General features: G+C 35.5%; 1 protein-coding gene across 1 annotated transcript in view; it reads left to right on the top strand.

Moving 5' to 3' along the window:
- unc-13-4A (BAI1 associated protein 3) overlaps positions 1 to 18,765 on the top strand; it is a 66,418-nt gene extending 47,653 nt beyond the window's left edge. The window contains exons 11-25 of the mRNA XM_076123003.1: positions 141 to 224; positions 980 to 1,144; positions 1,658 to 1,709; positions 3,324 to 3,420; positions 4,285 to 4,441; positions 5,931 to 6,013; positions 7,296 to 7,359; positions 9,202 to 9,380; positions 10,946 to 11,036; positions 13,326 to 13,488; positions 13,570 to 13,795; positions 14,078 to 14,243; positions 15,164 to 15,323; positions 15,519 to 15,753; positions 16,326 to 18,765. Of these exons, the coding sequence (XP_075979118.1) occupies positions 141 to 224; positions 980 to 1,144; positions 1,658 to 1,709; positions 3,324 to 3,420; positions 4,285 to 4,441; positions 5,931 to 6,013; positions 7,296 to 7,359; positions 9,202 to 9,380; positions 10,946 to 11,036; positions 13,326 to 13,488; positions 13,570 to 13,795; positions 14,078 to 14,243; positions 15,164 to 15,323; positions 15,519 to 15,753; positions 16,326 to 16,420 (2,017 nt within the window). The 3' untranslated portion in view covers positions 16,421 to 18,765. The remainder of the gene's footprint in view (positions 1 to 140; positions 225 to 979; positions 1,145 to 1,657; positions 1,710 to 3,323; positions 3,421 to 4,284; positions 4,442 to 5,930; positions 6,014 to 7,295; positions 7,360 to 9,201; positions 9,381 to 10,945; positions 11,037 to 13,325; positions 13,489 to 13,569; positions 13,796 to 14,077; positions 14,244 to 15,163; positions 15,324 to 15,518; positions 15,754 to 16,325) is intronic.
- The last annotated feature ends 305 nt before the right edge of the window (positions 18,766 to 19,070 follow it).

Here is a 19,070-nt window from a genome sequence, read left to right as displayed (position 1 = left end):
TAATTCTACCGTACACAAGTTCTATTAACTAATCCACAATATTAGTAAACTAATCCTGAATTTAATAGAAATTCTACAATGGCCACAATGATGTCCATTTATATTGGATTGGCAACTACAAACTGAATTATTGTCGATAGATTGGAATATCTGCTGCGGTGCTTAAATCATCTGTCGCAAATGAAGGCTTTCTGGCGTTGCTGTCCCTTTAACAAGGAGATCAGGTAAGTGGAACTCAATGTACTTAGGTAAAAGTAAACGATGATGAAATTATCTTAGTAAAGCTCTCTTTAGCGTCTACTTTGCTTTATCTCAATGAAGTATTATAAATAAACTTTTGTCTAATACGCATACATTATTTTCCACTCGGAGCACGCTGCAGTGTGTGTGTGTATAACAGAGTACTGTCCGTAGAGGCAGGAATTCATTTCATAGCTATTGGTCATCAATATGCCCACTTTAAAAGTCTATTCAGCGGTGATATTCATTTGATGTTCAAATATAAAGTCGATCAAACACGGCCTGCCTATTGTGTTAACCCAAAGGCTTACCCGTCGGTACATTCATTCAGTTCAAATGCAAAAAGCTCTTTGTCGATGAAAACATACCTGCCTCTTTTATAAACGGAATATGTTTCTGAATACCTTAATATTATAATTTAACAAAGCAGAACGCGGAATGTACTTTAAAAATTTCCTTAATTTAACAAATGGAAATTTTCCGGAACACCCAAAAGTGCACTGTGAAACTTCATAGTTCTTGGAATATTTTTTACGAGATTAAAGTCAGCTTTTTGCCCTCGCCAAATGAGTCGGGCAAGGGAGAGGACCTTGCGCAGCATTTTCTTGATAATTGGCTTGCAAATGGAAGCAGTATTTCTGTGGGAATTATTCTGTGTAGAAAATTATACATTAGGAAATATTTAATAACATTTATAAAGATGTACTTTGTTACTAATCAATGAAATTTGATGGTTTAGGAGCGACATAGTAAGCTCGCTACGCAAAGGCACAGCAGAGTGGTATGAAGCATTGTGCGCGCAGGACACCGACTCAGAACGCGGGGAAGATCTCGTCAACCTGATCACACTGGTCCAAATAGACCTGCAGCAGGGACTCACCTACTACCATCCGTTGTTTGAGACGTACGTAACTAGAATATATTATGACTAGAATATACATTACATACACACAACTGTCCATAAAAGTATTCACTAACTTTTGTATTATAACCAGAAACATTTCAACAATAGAGTCCTTACACACACTTAGAAGATAATTGAATAGATTTCCCATTGTTATAAGTGGCCACCTCCATACTTATGCACTACAACGTTGTAAATTACTCATAGAAATCGATAGAATAACTTAGTTAGTCACTTCGATTCACAAAGCATCATATTGAATATAATTTCTTTTGAATATCGTACGTATTCCGAGTTAAGAGAATCAATAAAGAATATTGTTAAACATGTGTAAATATTTATTTATCGCCGTTGAGCCCCAGGGTGTCTATTGTAGTCGGTGCGTACATTCTTTGCGCTCATCAAGCGAAAGGAACGGTACGCGGAAAGTCTCCGACTCTCTCGAGATTTATGGTGATAATGTTTTCCGATTGAATAAAGTTCTACGAAATAACGATAACCTTTCTGTCGCAGGACCAACAACGTTCACTACTTCAGCGTAGTTTTCACACAAATAGACAAAATGGTAAGTGGAAAATTTGGTTACGTCTCGTTGGGCGAGCCCGGCGCACTCGTATTAAATAATTCTCTATAGGACGGGATTTTCTTTTAGTAAAAGCGACTAAATTCCATTATGTGTGATGCCGCTCTTCATCCTTTATTTCCACTTATTATTACATTTTTGATCTTAGCTGTAGCCTGTTATGCTTAAAAAAATTGTAGAGCCTGTACTTTATATTATAAGCTTATCATCGATCATCATATAATTTGAGCACAATAGTAACATCACTAAACGCTCTTGGCCGTCTTCAGACTAATTCCTCAGACGTATTGTTCGACACGTACAAGCATTGATTACGTATGTGAATACTAGATACATACGATGTTCCTAGAACAATCTTGATCTTAAGGTCAATCTTGTCTAATTAAACCTATAGTGGACTATAATTAGGTTGAGTATTGACAATTGTTTCATGAAGATTTTATCGCGTGCTCTCCTTTTTAACTAAATGCATGGTCTTTATCAGAAGTTCGTAATGTGCACTAGGTTTTTCATCATTTGGCGCTATCAGTAAGGTTTTAACGATAGTATGTGTTTTTTGATTAAAATCCAAAGGGTTGGACTACTTTTGTAAGAAATTGAATTCACGCTTTAAATCTTTCTAAAGATACTGTTCACTAAGAATCCGCAAATGTTGTTTCTCATGATGCATAAATAAGAAGTACCCAGCGGTATCGTGCCGCGCGCTCTTTCTACTTTCCCATTGCAACTATGTATTTATTTTCAATTTCACTTAAATAATTCAATAACAATGGAATCCAGTCCACTGATGACGCAACAGTAAATAAATATTGGTTTTGTGGTTATTATTGATACCAAACTGGCACGCATTGTAACGAATGCTTTGTGAATGATGCAAATAATTTCACGTTTATAATTTTGATGTAAATATTAACTTTAATTATAAAATGAAAACAAAACATTGTGGACATATTATTATGTTCGACATGTAGGTATTTATTTTAAACTTAACCGATAACGAATAAGTACGTTATTAATAAAATTTATATATAACCTACACAAGTTAAATATAGTTCTACTAGCAATCTACAAGTATTCAAATAAAGTAAACTAAAGTACTTCGTCCACGATGTCCCATCACCTACTGCATAATATGTTACAAAATATTCCATTATAACTTATTAAAATATCAGTAAGTCTCAATTACGGGATGCCGGTACTTTTCCACTGAAAATTACCGATACGTAAATGGAGGGAAATAACCTTTCCCCCTCTTTAATAAAGCGATTAATTGGCAAGCTGTGAGGATAATATGAGGTATAATGTTGCATATTTACCTTTTATAGATTTCACATTTACCTATAATAACATATTAATAAACATATTATCTCTTTATCTGAATTGTCCTATACAAACGACAATTACTTTTACATTAATATCGTAAGGTACTTAACTTATTTGACTTACTTCATTGATAATAAAATAATAATAATTAATTTAACCCATTAATGTCCCACTGCTGGGCAAGGGTCTCCTCCCATAATGAAGAAGGGGTTAGGCCTTGAGTCCACCACGCTGGCCAATTGCGGGTTGATATGTAAGGAATTTTCTTGTTAGGTCTCTGAAGATGTAATGCAGTGCGTGACACATTGGCTGATGGAAGGTTGGTGCGGCGTAGTCGAAGAAAATGTAATCGACGAGCAAGGCAGCCCCGGTAAGTAACAAAATATGTATGAGAACTAAGAAGGTTGTCTATGCGTAAAGCATGTACATTATCATTTCCGACCACTCGTATATCTAACTCTCAGGGGCTTTCTATTTCTTGCATGACCGGTGTCCGACTTTATCCCTGTTATGACACGGGTGCTGCTCTCCAGAAATGTCTGCCAAAAATATTACACACAATTGTTTAATTAAAAACCTTTTCACCGTGACTTTTATAATGTACGAGCCCTCTTAGTTTTTAAGTAAGATATATAAAGGGGTTGTACGGTATTAAGACAAAGAAATCATCATTTAAATTAAGTACTTATTTATTTTCTTTATTCAGTTATTTAGGTGTGCAGTTAAAGTATCGATTGAAAAATAGTTCACACTCAACAACGTTGTTTATTAAAATTGTTTTGCTGCTGATTGCCCAAGCTAGTACCAACGAACAAAAGTGATATTTACTGTCATTACCGACTATCGAGAACCGAGTAGCTATTTATATTTTTTATATAAAAACTAATCAACGCCCACTGCTACGCGACAGTACTGAATGTAGAAAATCGCAATACGGACACTGTAACTGTAGAAACAAAGGTAATACTAGAAATAAACATTAATCTGGGACTCAATTCTCTACCACTATCGACTACCTACAATCGGCCAGCTATAAAAAAAAATTGCACGAAAATTTGATCAGCGCCTCTATCACGTTCCGTATGAACTATTTTGGCAGTACATTTTAAATGTCTAACTCTCGATACTCGTCAGTACAGACTGTAGAAAATTGCGCTACTGATGTGCTACGTCATTTGATTTTTAAATCGTACTTAATTCGGGGTATAATCATAATATATGCTTTTGTCAACAGTGTGCATGATGACGATCGCGAAGACGCTTCCGTTCGAGGTGTTGTCAGCTGTCCGCGAGCTGTGCGCGGCGGCCGCGCTGGCGCCTCAGCCGCACCCGCACCCGCACGGACCTCACGTCCAGCACGACCCGCCGCCACAGCTACTTGAAGCTTATCAGTGAGTTACTATCAACGACTTATAATCATGTAATACATACGATATTTTGTTATTAATTCTGCATTTCAAAATTAAATGATTTATTCACTTAGGTCAAATATTGACTCTTATGATAATCGTTACAATAACTGAATCTACCAGTAGCTCATAAAGGGGACAGGGTCTTATGAGAAGAGCTAGCAAGAAACTCACCGCCACTCGTTCACGAACATGCGAGTAGCTGCCAACAATCAGTGATTTATACTAAAGACCAATTGAAAGCTTTCGTGAACATATTTCAATTTTCAATCCGCTATATTATTACGTTGAAAAGTCACCAAAATATTATGGAGTTATGTATAAGGTAACTATTGATTAACAAGAGCCAATAAAATAAAAAGTTAAAGTGTTGAGCTAACAAAGTGTAACAGTTAACAGACAGAAGTACTAAATGTGACAAAAGCTTTAAAAAGTGTCATGTATATATCCGTACTGACCATACTGGAACGACAGATTCTCTGCACTAAACCTATTCACTTGTCACATTGAATAAATCGCACGTCCAAACCCGTTTTCATCTAGCTTCCGTGCACGCTAGTTAACGATGATTGATTAAAATCCGGATGAAAACTAACCAAGTGAGAAAAAACCTCACACGAGGATAGCTATGACATGTTTTTTTGAGAAAAACTGTGGTAATCATGAAAAATGCACCGTTTCTTACAGAACCAACAGTTTTGCTGTTTTTCACAATGTTTAATAAACTAAAGAAATTGATTCTTCTCCCACTATAAGTAAGTGTCTATGAGAAGTGTGATATCTTGGCCACACATGCTACATATAACTTTCTTACCCATAGGATGTCTTTTTATAATATGTTCATCCTCTTGCATCAAAAAAAGCACCCTCGATGACCACCAGGTGCAGACAGACAGTCACATAATAAATCATAACATTCATATTGACAGAAGGGATGTTTACGAAAACTTTGACCCCACTGTCGCGTAAAATATTCATTGCAACAAAAACAACTTGGTTTATTTCGATCTCACGAATATATGCGAACATAAAAGAACCAAAAGCTACACGATATTCTTTTCAATATGTCGTTATTTTTGGCTCTTGTGTATTTGGTAGTTCCGTAGCGATTACACTGTCAATCCCAAAAAACATAGTGAGTTTTTGTTTTGCAAAATCCTACGATTTATTATCATCATTTTAGACTTGTGCCAAATGAAATCTAATCTGTGTATTTTTAGTTTTTTAATAACATTACGTTAGAAAAATGGTGACCTTGTCATAACAATTTTGTAATGCACATTTGTATCCTATTTATAATAGGTTGGTAAGCGGGAGTTGTAGCGAATAAGATGTCGATATACATAATCATCATTCAATAACTTGTACAATAGTTATTCCTGCTAAGTGCTAATTACGAATGTGTCTGTGAAGGTGTTTGATTATAGCGATAGAGCTCGTCGTCGGTATGCTAATTTTGTTGTGGTCGCAGTTGGTTCGAGCCTCTGATCGATCGGTGGCTTGCCGTCACCAAAACTATGGCGCTGCAAAGAGTGCGCATCGCTTTTGGACTTGGTAAGCATCTGACTCTTATTTTATGCGAGAACATTATATTCACACAGGTTTTAAATGTCTTACTTTGTCAAGAATTTTGTACTATTTAATACAAAGTTTGAAGCTGCTGAAATAACTCATCACAGTTACTTTGCTATTCCCCAAATGTTACTACACACATTTATTATATGAATCCCATAAAACCACGGAAGACAAGCGGCGCCCAACCGAGTATGTTACGTCACATTAAATCCAACAAGTGTTGCTATAAATCTGTATTATATAAAAATTACCGGAAGCACTTTCTTGTTACTGGCCTCATGATACCGAAACGTTAAATGAATGTAAAACACATAGAGATATGTATCGCAGTGTGTTACACGTACAATGAAACATAATAGCATTTATTATGAACTAATTAAAGTATCGCACGTAAACCAAGAAAGCGAGGGAATTTGACACCAACAAAGCTCGCGATTCAACGTTTCGGAAATAAATGGGTGTGCAAGGAATGTTGGTGGATATCTATTAGAAAACCTCTAAGGGGGCAACCTGTCCGCGGCATCAAAAGAAACTGTAACGTAGTGGGGAATAAAGAGAAGTGATTTTGGAAAGAGGCAACATAATTGTTGTGAGGGCAAAAGGCGAAGGTTCACACCCCGCGTTAGGGCGGACGGCCATTTAGATAAACATCGAAATCTAACTGTGCCGTAACACGAAACGTTTTATTGGACCGAGACAAATAAAGGACTGCTTGTAAACTGTTATTACACTTACAGATCATATAGAATCTGTACTATCTCTACACAGCTCAAAATATATTAGAATTTAAATCGTCAAATAAGTTTTGATAAATATTTTATAAGAAAACAATAATACCAATAAATACAAGATAAAATAAATCTTCACTCTGCAAAAACACTAAACACTGGCAGTCTCAATAACTAAATTCAATTATTTAAATACCGTTCACGAATCTCTAATTGATCTTTAAGAGAGATATTGGATTCGTAAGATTCGTAATTACTTGATCATAAAAGCCCTCCAGGCTGAGTGCGCGGTGCACATTAAATTGAATATTTGTTTGTATTGTGTAACGCAAACATTTGCGAACATCTTTTTGATATTCAGACAGATAATGTCGAATAAAATGTTATTACGTCAGAGCATAAAGGAAAAGAGAATATGAAATATTTTTTTCCGTGTAGGACGAATAGGTTCAGGTCGGTATTATGTTTGGGTGTGAATATAATGTTGTTTATCTCAATATTGTTAGCTTTGGTGACGGGAATATTATTTGCAGACCGGCCGGTGGAGGGGGAGCACCTCGTGAAACATAGCACGTCGTCCGTCGACACTGCCGCCTGGTGAGTTCACTATCACATATACTATGAATACTTGTATGAATGTTATGCTCCTTTTTGTTATTCATTCCATTTAAGCTCACGTGTTAGATCTGCATACATATATACCTACTGAACCAAAATGATGTAACATTGTTTTTGTATTGGGTGTATAAAGGTTAACAATATTTTAAAAAAGCTACATATTTCAAACTGTTCTTTCTGGATTTCCGATATGTGTTCTATTCCTTTTACCTCTGTGAGTGACCAACTCACTCAATATCTACTGGACGTATTTTTATGTGGTCTTCACCAATTCATTACCGAGGAAATTGGGAGGCTTTTTTAATTTGTTAAGGTTTTGCGTTAATAACTTACTAACCCGTGGTAAGCCGCTATTTTAGAATCTTAATAACCAACAATTTTAGAATCTTAATTATCTCTAAATTAAAGAAAGATATCGATTGAATATTTTAGTATTAAAATTATTATCCAACTTTATTCCAAGAAAAAGTATTCTGCTCTCGACATTAGAAAAGAGCTTACAAAACCTATTTAATTAACACTTCCAATGCAGGCGTAAAGTTCTAATTGACTAGAATATAAAACTTATAGTACAAAGCACCACGGTTCGAACCAGCTCTACCGGAACATATTTAACTTTGTCAGTCTTATCTGGCTAAAAATTAACATTCCGACCTGTCCCTTCTTTAAATAACCTTTTTGTACACGCGCTGGACCGTATGTTGGAGTTTTCAAACTTTATTTTACTTTAATGTAATTTAAAATTTACTATCTCGCTAACAGCTCACAGAGAAGAGCTTTTCTGAAATGTTTAATTCGTTTACAAGTCATATCGTTCATCGTAATAAATTCAATTTTACTAAGGCATAAGACTTTTTGTATAGTAAAGTACCTACTATAACTAGTATACTTCAAGCATTCATGGAACATCTTTTAAGATCTAGTATTGCAGTTCCAAAGAGTATCTTACAAAAAATTATACAGACCTGATATTACAAAAAAAAGTCGCTTATTACTGTCACCACACCGACGGAGGTCCATCACGCTAACTAAGTTAAGAACTACGTATCTTTCTCTGCTGCATCCCGTGTTAATAAATTTCCATATATTTTCATATAATTTAAACCGGAAAACTTAAATATCGTGGTTCGACAAAACAAAAATAATCTTACTTAATTTTCTGTCTATCTGTGATATAGATAAGCGCTACTTTTAAATTCATAAAAGCTTTAAAAAACTGAGCAATTGTGTGAGCATTCAATGTTTTCAAGCAATGTTTGCCAGTCCGCAAACGCTTTGATGCTTCGTAAATTGTTCAGAATTAACTGTGAAATAAAATACACAATAGTTTTGTGAAAGAAAAACAATCGCAGTTTGACAACAGGAATAAACATTTTTTTATGTGAGGATTTAATTTTCCTGTAACTAAACAAGCACTGTTTCATAGTTCGTAAACTATATAACGCACCATTCAATTAACAGTAGTAGTAAAATGTTTTGGCATTACCGGTATGATTTTTAAATATAGTTCTACAAGGTATCAATGGATTATCTATTATTATTTATTTGTAGGTACACCCTTTCTCAACTCACTCTCCTTCCTCTTTTAAACACCTTTATCTGCATCGCCCCCAGGTAGACTGGCAGAAAAGTCCGCCTTTATACAGCTTTTTATAATTTAAAGTTTAAAAAAATATATCAAGTTTAAAAATAAATAAATATTTATTTATAGATAAAAACTCATTACTATTACTATATTATAGCGAAGTTAAAAAGCAAGTTAACCATAATCATCAGAACCATCTTTTAAGGTTAGTTAAATTGGCTATAAATGTTAAATAGCTTGTACCACATGCGGTTGGTATGGCGCGCTATCGGTGGCGCTGAGGAGCGGAAATCCCGCGGTAAAGAGAGCGGCGGCGGCGGGCTGCGATTGCTGGAAGCCGCGTGTGCCACCGCGCTGCACTACGCCGATCTCGTGCACGGAGCATTAGCCGACCAAGGATACTATGACAACCATGGTAAGTATTTAATTACTTATTATTCTTAACGCATTTTCGGGTAATTTGTGTTGTGTTTTATCTAGAAAATGGTTCAAAATCTGTAAACCCATCGTCTTTTCTGTCTAGTGTTTAAACTGAAAAGTACAAGCAACAGTATCTATCCTAAATTATTTTTATAACGTCCCCTGACGGCGAATGAGGAGACTCACCAACTGTTCCCATCTTATAAAACGTAAACTGCCATTATCATTATAAATGAACGCTTAAAAGATAGAACAATTTATCTTCGTTAATACGTAGCAGTCGTAGCTAAGTGCTACGCCGTAGATCGATGGACCTCAGTGAGCGCATAATTTTTTGGTTTGGTGACTGTTTATCGCACGATAGATGTATTAATAGACCAATACAACAAGATGTTTTTAATTAACTTTACCGAGATATAATTTGAATACAGTGAAATATAAACCAAAGCATATAAATGAATTGGTTAAATTCACCTAAGTTTAGTGAATTAGATAGGCGTGACATGGCTGAATATTTAGAAGTCATATTGAATGTTCTGATAATTATCTAAGATTATGAGTACATATCTATTATGTTTAAGTAGCAAAAAGGCAAATCGTTCTGCGCTTGTATCATTGGCCGAAGGTTTTAAAGTATAGCTACTTGTGTATTCTTAAATAACGTAGCGTTTATTAACCTCATAATTAAGTCTGTGTGACTTTGCATCAAACTAAGTGAAATAAAATGTACAATTTGTCTCTGTAAATATATTCGCGTCTAGGTTTACTTTTTACGTTTCCCGAGACGTTGTGAACACTTCAGTATTCATGGCTGCGGAATGGCAGAGATATTTATCATGACATAGTTTGACTTATCTCATACTACCTTCATTTTATTCATTTCGACTGTTCGTATTACAAAGAATGACCTCACTCGACTCAAAGTCGAGCATTGTTAAGCTTATCTCTCGGCTTAATTGTGTTCTAAATGGCGGAAAGTACCTATATAGCATATGAGAGATTAGTATTTCATAACTCTTTTAACACGTATTGATTTAACAGTTTAGAAATATTTATTGTTTATATACTTTAATTTCTAGGTGTATAAAAAAATTCAAAGAATCATAGTGTTCATAGTCATAAAAAACACAACACACATAAAATATGATGAAGCCAGGGGATTATTCTTGACGTTAATTCTAACAGATTGTATATTGAGTTCAGTGATTCAACACAGCTTTGCGAACAACAACAAATTGCGAAGGAATATCAAAACAAATCTTTTTTCAGACAGTTAGGTAAGTAGATTGATAACTGCTTTCCAGACATAATATATCATCATAGCTGCTTTGTTTAATTAGGTAGATCGCGACTAATTGATCTTTGTTTAGACTATGTAGGTACAACAGCCAGTAACGTGCCTAAGATTAATTAATTTGCTGCCAGAATAGGCTGAAACAGGGCCAAAATTAATTAATTAGGATACTATTTCCCTTATCTTAATCGTGTGGTAGCCTAATTGCGTATACTATCTTGTATGTGAGTCATAGTTTCTATGTCTCATGTAAGTGTTTATTTCAGGTCAAAATAAAACCACGGAGGAGATTTGCACGATCGTGAACAACTTGGAATATGTCCGCCGCTCGCTCTCCGAATACGACGACGACCACATGTAAGTGCGAGCTAATCCCTGAACCGTGAATATTGCCATCTCAAGGCGCCGGATCAACTACAAACATTTCACTTCATACACCCCAACACATATCTTGTGATCTTTGGCATAAAGCTTATACTGAGTTATCGCGATGTCGACTTGTACCTCGACAAATTGTCGTGCAGCGATTGATAGAACATAAAACGCTCAGATGCACAGCGTCTCCGCTGAAGCTGAAAATAATAACTTATAATAATCTTGTAGAAAATCTACATTTTATCCTTAAGGTACTGAAGCGTTAATTCCATTAACTCTTATAAAATATGAATGTTATTATATCCGATCAAGTGAACTTCTCGTAGTCAAACGAGTTGTACGTATTACTTTTTTACACGATAAGTTTATTTTTTAATTTTATTACTTGTATTTTTTTTATTGCTTGAAAACAAATTAATATCACTTCAAAACAACTTATATTGCAATGGTATTCGCAATTAGAATCAGAATAACTCAACACAGCATCTTCATTTCCATAGTAACACTTATAATTCAATAATTATGTATAGTGAATACTTGTATCTTGTACTACGTCACTTGTGTTACATCTCACTATCTTTAAGATATAGAACACGTCTACAAGCTGACGAACCTTGTTACTGAATTCTATACATATGTACATATTATGTTGATAGTTATTATAACAACCACTACGTCGGCGTCGCTTGCTCGTGGTAGCTTTTGTTTTAGGCAGGCGCACACCATGTACTCCGTCTGCAGGGTATTGTAATTCAGTTCACTATTGTCAAGTGTCGCATCTTATATAATACGTATTTTATTATATACTCCATATTCTCCCACGGCGCTCTATAGCTAAACTTACAGAGCGTTTTATATTACAAAATTGTTCAAGATTTCCTTTTCCTAGCCGGTTTGAGTGCCCCACTGCTGGGCAAAGGCCTCCCCCTTCTTCTCTCTCCCTTCCAAATCCCTCTATTAAACAATTATTATTATTTATATTGATAAATTAGTTCGCACTCCAAACATTTAGTTTTACGCGTCAGACGGTCATTCCAAAGTTTTAGTAGTCCTTAAGAACAAATCGCCTGGGGATTTAGCCATCTCTTGTTAATGGTCGAACTTGTCTCGAATATATCGCCGCAGAAAATCTTTTCACATTTTTAGAGCGCAGTACATCACCAAGTGCTTACAAGTTGTAACGTAAATACGCAGTTGCCCATACATCTTAATTAAAACTAACACAACTTGAAAACTATTTCAGCGGGAGTTGAAACTCAATCAAAAGTTCTTACATTACGGTCTTTATAAATCAATTGACCTACCTGAGAATTTACGCCGTGAAAAGCTTTTTGCGTCATTCGCGTCTATTTTTACGACGAGTTTATTTCAATGTTTGTTTGTGACATTAATTGGCTGCAAAGATGTGCTTCATATTGTTTAACAAAAACATATCTTTATTTCAATGAAACTCAACAATCGTTTAGAATGTAACGAACCTAATGTGTTTTATGTATATGTATTCAGCTAACTAGTATTTTGTTTACGGTTACTTACATAACCATGTAACTAACAATACATTTATGTTATAGTTTGGACTCACTGTTTAACTTCAGGTCTTTGGGTATTGTAAACATAAATGCTTTTAACAACTCCGAAGTACAACAAGAAACTAAATAGTTGCCTTTAATAACAAATTAAGGGTCTGCTTCACTAAATTAACAACATTCAAGTTTAATTAATAGATTTAACGAAAAAACAGAAAATCCTGTTTTTACCTTTAGAGTGTTAGCAAAATCATTTAAAAACTCTTTATCATACATCCTAAAATACAAGTTATAAAGAAACTTTCGCTTAATGTACTCACTAAAGCCGTCTAACGGTCTTAATGTTGTAGTTCAACTATTTTAAACTATGTCACTTTACTCGAAGTTCATCTATTAGGGATTTCTCGTTTAAGGAAAATGCCAACATAGGAACTAAGCCAAATATTTTTTTTCTCAATTTGAATATTGCAGGCTCTACTGGGTGTCATGAGATAAGTTTAGAACAAAACTTTTATATTTGGCTTGTTTCGAACTTTTTATTTTGGGTTACAAACTCGAAATAAAACGAACGACTCAGTGTTAGGATTTTGTTTTTATTTTCCTTTTAACCTATGATTATAGGCATCAAAGGCTTTTGCCTGACGTTAATTAATTAGGTATAAACTTGGTAAATAAGACTGAAGAATCAAAGTCAAGGCCTTTTGCGCCATATCTATAGTATCTAAAATTCGGTGTTTGCGTACAGTGCCAATGATGAGAACGCTCGGCAACTGGTCCGCGGTGCTCTTGGCACTTTGGATGCTCGCTCGTCCCGTGCAGCGGCGCCACTTGCGGCTCGCGCCCGCCCACCGCTCAGGAAAGCTGTATTCCATCTTGCTTGGTCACCAGATACACTACCAACGGCACAAGTAAGTACTCTTAAATTTGAAAATAATTTTATTTATCTAAGCAAAAGTGTATTTTTTTACATTTCTCAATAATTTGTGCAGGCAATCACGCCTCTCTTGGAGTTCTTAGACCAGCACCTGTCACTACTCAACACTTGGCTGTTGCCGCGCGCTTTCTCTCGCGCTCTGGCCGCCTGCTGGTGCGGCGTGCTCAAAGAAGTCGCCACCCAAGCTGATGCCGGCGGCCCAGAGCGACCACGGGTCTACCACCATAGGCTCAGGGAGGCACTTGATTTGCTCTCCGAGTTTTTCCACGCTGAAGGGAAAGGTTTGCATTAAAATTGTATTTTCTTGCTAAAGAAAAATATGTTAATATTTTATCCAATTAAAAGTTAACACTTCGCAATCATATTACTATTGATGCTCATCAACCAACGATCCGTGTGAAAATGCGACTTTAACGAGATACAGTAACTTTATTCAATATGATATCGTCGTTATTACAACTTGTTAAAATGTTTATGAAGTAGCAAATGGACCAATGCGAGAGTTAGTAAATTCCCGCCGGTAAGGAGCTTAGTCGAACAATTGCTAATCGATATCTATTTAGGTCTCCCGATGCCGGAGGTGCAAAATGCGGAATGGTTCCGCGTAGAACAAAGAATGGAATATCACCAGTCGCCGACTGAGAAATTACTGGAGCTATGGTTGGCTGATAGACTGGATGAGCAAGCTCGAACACCGCTTCCGTCTCCTTACGGATCAATACTAGTGCGGTAAGTACTTCCACTTGTGTAGCTCATGGCCTATTGTTACCGTTTCATTGTGTTATTGTACTATTGTGAAAACAATTTAAATTCATTTCAATTTATATTTTCTTCAAAAACCAACAAACAAGAGCCGGTCGTAGCACTAGTCAAACAAAACATAATAACTTGTAGTCAGGTAATAAAAAGTTTACTGCAAACTACTCGGAGAATTTTCCACAACTTTCATATCAATTTGCCCTTAGAATGTTGGCGATTTCGTCAAGAAATACCATTTACGTTTTACGTCCGTAGTAAATCTAGCTGGCCACATTTTTAGTCCCATATATTCAACTTTCGCCTGAGACGTTTATTACATTTTTGATTCCTAATATTTTGTCATTTCTATCAAATTTTGGAAGAATAAAAATTGTTTTTAATTTCTTCTACCATCTGTAAACATGGTATGATAGAATATAATATCTAAGTTGGTACGTAGATATAAATATGATATAATGACGTTAAAGTAATAATAAGCTTGGTAGGAAATGTCACTATTAGGTAACACATTATTAGCTCGATAAAGTTAATTAATGAATCACGATGGTAATCCTCGTTGATGAAGGCGTCACGTTTTATTTGTGTGAAATGTAGTACGTGTCACGAACGATAGGCGTTCCCAATGACAAATTAGATCACCAGTGAATTACTGAAACAGAACTGGCCAATCCGTTACTGATCCGCCAAATTAACGGAGAATATTTCATTCTCTCTCACCAAAATGCAAAGAGATTTTTGCACTTTCATTTTTAATCAGTAGGTATAAGTTAGATTATTATTGTGAATAGTGAATGAAGGCAATAAGGCCTTTCCATTACCCACAAATTTTTGGACACATGGGCCCGTCTTACATGTTACGCGTTATGTTAATGTCGCTTTCTTTCCATCAGAGTATACTTCAATCATGACTCCCTATGCGTGGAGGTGCTGTCAGCACGCGATGTAATCCCACTGGATCCAAACGGCTTGAGTGACCCATTCGTAGTACTCGAGTTGCTGCCGAAGCGGATTTTTCCTAAAGCTCAAGAGCAAAGCACCAATGTGCAAAAGGTAAGATTTTACCTAAGGTTTAAGCAGAGTTCATTTTATTCATGGTATTTTTCTAAGCCAGATTTACCGTTTGATATTTGCGTAACTTTAAACAAATCATCTTATTCTTCTTATGGATATATTTAGGCTTCTTTTACGGATAGACCATCAACATGCATCCGGAAATTGGTTGTATATTGAAAATTCTGTATATAGAAAACTCTGAATCCTGTGTGGGACGAGTGCTTCGAGTTCACGGTGTCTCTGGACGCGTGCCGGCACGCGGGCGCGGCGCTGGCGCTGTCTGTGTGGGACCGCGACGTGCTGACAGCGGATGACTTCGCGGGCGAGGCGTTCGTGGCACTCGCGCGCGTGCCCGGCGTCCACAGCCACTCGGCACCGGACCCGCTCCGCCCGCTCGAACTGCCGCTCATGCAGCTGCACGACCGCAGTAAGTTTTGCTTATAATACATCACTAAATTTACATTGTGTTTTTTTCCATATCAATACATTCTTGCGCCACTTAACTGAAAGTCCTCAGCATGAACAATTCAAGATTCGATTCAACTTTTCTTTCATCGCTATTCTCCGAGCTCAAATGATGCCGAATATTTTCCATCGCCGGCGTGCTGTCCAAGTTTCGCTTTTCGATTTCAATTAAGTGAACTTCATTTCGCTCCATCTGGTGCATCAGTTAGTTGGCTTCTCGGACCTTTTACGTCGCCGTACTTTGATTAGAACCAATCATAAACGATCACAGAAAAGCTTTCCAAGAATTAAATTCAATACCGTGAAGTTGAGCTTCTTATTGACTTTCTACTTTTTTATTAGAGGACGATCTTGCTTTTAATTATAAAAATTACCAGCCCAGATTTAATTTTCCCTTTGAACATATAAATTCTTCTTTTCTTCAGTGGAAATATAATTAGTCTCAATACTTTTTCTAATGAAAAAAGCTATACATAGGTACCTAAGCGTATGATGTTTGTGCTAGCACGTATCTAAAGCTAACTTTGTGTATAGATCACCCGATCCTACAAATACTGGAATCACGCACCACGGACAAACTGGCTATGGACTTTGTCAAGAAACAAAAGTTAAGGTTCGCCGAACAGTAAGTTTCATCTATGTTTCAGTGTCTGTTCCAAAGTATATTTATTTATTTCTATTTACACACAACGTCCATTACAATCTCGACAATATACTTATATGTTACGAAAAATAAATGGATTCGATATTTTTTCTGCCAAAATTTAGTTAATTGAGTAATACTTATTTATAAATATTAATTCATATTTGATCGTAAGACGTATTGATGTCATCAGTATTAACATATGAATACTACAAAGACTGTGTAATTCTTCTACTCATGAGAGAATATGTATGTATAAAGTATCGTGTACGTGTAATTTCAATGCATTTTATATGTGTATAGAGTTAGTACGCACCCTCGGAGCTTATGTCCCTAGTCGTTAGTCTCTATTAGAAGTTCCCGACCAAGTACTTTAAGGCTCGTTGTTAACAATTTCATATACGTGCTACTGTCCTCACTCACTCTCTCCACAACGCCTAACTCTTTTAATGTGAACTTCAATGTTCAATACTTTTTCAATGAAATATTATGGTGTTAGCAATTTTAAAACAGTAGCGTGTCAGCAATGTATTAATATATCAATATAGTCGTAATTCAACATACATAGATTTATCAATGGGATTTCTGAAACATGTCATTTAAATTTTTAATATTATTATATACCAGATTATAAATGTTTATTATATCAAGTCCAATATATTTTCAAAGTAATATTTATTATAGTGATATCACGATATCGATGTTTCAGTATTTGCTGCTTTCTATCTGACGATGATATTTTTGTAGTTCCTTACATATCTGCAGCTTTTGGTAACTGAACTATCATATTTATAAATCAACGTTTTCATTAATAAAATTATATTGGTGTGCTTTGAGCTCGACGCGCCGGTTTCTATAAAATTCATAGATTTTTACATCAAGTCGTGTACAAAACTTTGATACAATTTTACGCATATAAAACGAGCTTTTTATTACCAACCGTCACACCTATTACTTAATGATTATATAATTTATATATTGTATATGTACGCATTGTCTTCGACGACTGATTTTTCATCGTTAGATTTAATTATTGTATGAAAATATTTTTTGTAACTGTACGTGACATATGTACACTGTGTATACAAGTATATTATTGTAATAGATGATGTATTGATGTTTTAAATTAGCGAATGAATATTATATACCTACTTTATACATGTAACAATTAGTATAAAGAGATGTTGTCGTTATATGATACAGATTTGTATTTGAGGAGGAGAATGAAGGGAGGGGTGGCAGAGATATTTTGTGTATGCGCGATGTGCGGGGACGTGTCCCAAGTTTAAATGACGTGCAGCTATTCGGCGGCTCGCTCTAAGTATGTGCTAACAGATGGAACAGAATCAGTATACTCTCGAACACCGTGTGGAGCAGGATAGACACATTAGATTTATATTCAGATACCATATTCATTTTTAAATTTAAGTGTGACCGTAAAATGTGTATGATATAAGAAAACCATGTATTGATGATGTTGTAAACGTAAACTTTCTGCGCTCCTGTGTACTTACTTGTATGAACACAGTGTAGTTATCAATGTGTGATGGATATTCTGTTCTACCAAATCGGAACCTTGTGAACTCATATCCAGTCTACTACTATCCTAACCATATCGCTGAGCTTTTAACGTCTATATTAGATATATCTTTGTACTACCCTTTTGTGAAACACTGTGTCTGAATGCTGGTATTATAATAATGAATTTTAGCATCCGTACTACACTGCTAAATCTAATTTAATGCGCCGACGACTATGGAATCAATATTTTAGTTCGTTTTTAACCTTTGGCAAAAACATGACCATTCCAAAAGTCAATTATTTAAAATAGGCTACGCAAAAAGAACATATTTTACATTCGGAATATCTTACTATATATTTTGGAACGTATTGCTCATGGGATGAGTCGTCTACCCCGATGATTAAATTATTTTATACAAAATCAATGTTATACAAGAAACTTTTTATAAAATTCTATTTTCCCGGTATGAGCACATTTCATGGCAGATATGAGAGTATAAAATATTTCAGAATTAGGTATGATATAATGTAGAATGTGTCGAGGGTCTACGGGAAAATGTCTTTCGCTACGGCTTGGACCTCAATTTATCTGCCTGTCTAATATATCCTTCTGACCGAATTTTCTAATATACATGTGTCGCCGATATTCAGAACCTATAATAATATATCTTTAGTGTTGATATCGATGTCCTGTACCACATATCTAAATGTGCATAATATTCAGCTAATCGATCTGCATTTGAGTCTGAATCAATTTACAGAAGCATATTCAAGTTGTATGTACTATTAACACTTGTGTTCCTGGCTTTAATAAACTCTAAAAATAAAATATCACGGTGTTTTATTTCTATTATACTTTACACTAAATCATAAATACAACAAATAATTTTAACTCATTAAGATTGCAGAGAGAGGGGAGAGTTTAGGTCACAGTCCACCAAGCTGGGTAAGGTGGTCACACACAATTTGAATTTAAAGAAAGAAAGGATCTCAGACAATCAAAAATTTTAATTAAACATTTGATATCTTAATACACATAACTTAAAATGTTGTTGTGTTGTCTGAATTATTTTTCACCACACCTCAGTCGGTGTCTCGGTGATATGAAGAACGAT

Source organism: Anticarsia gemmatalis, chromosome 14 (assembly GCF_050436995.1).
Source record: "Anticarsia gemmatalis isolate Benzon Research Colony breed Stoneville strain chromosome 14, ilAntGemm2 primary, whole genome shotgun sequence".
Lineage (NCBI taxonomy): Eukaryota > Metazoa > Arthropoda > Insecta > Lepidoptera > Erebidae > Anticarsia > Anticarsia gemmatalis.
Note: the sequence above shows the minus strand (reverse complement) of the source record. Positions and strands in the feature narration are given on the sequence as shown.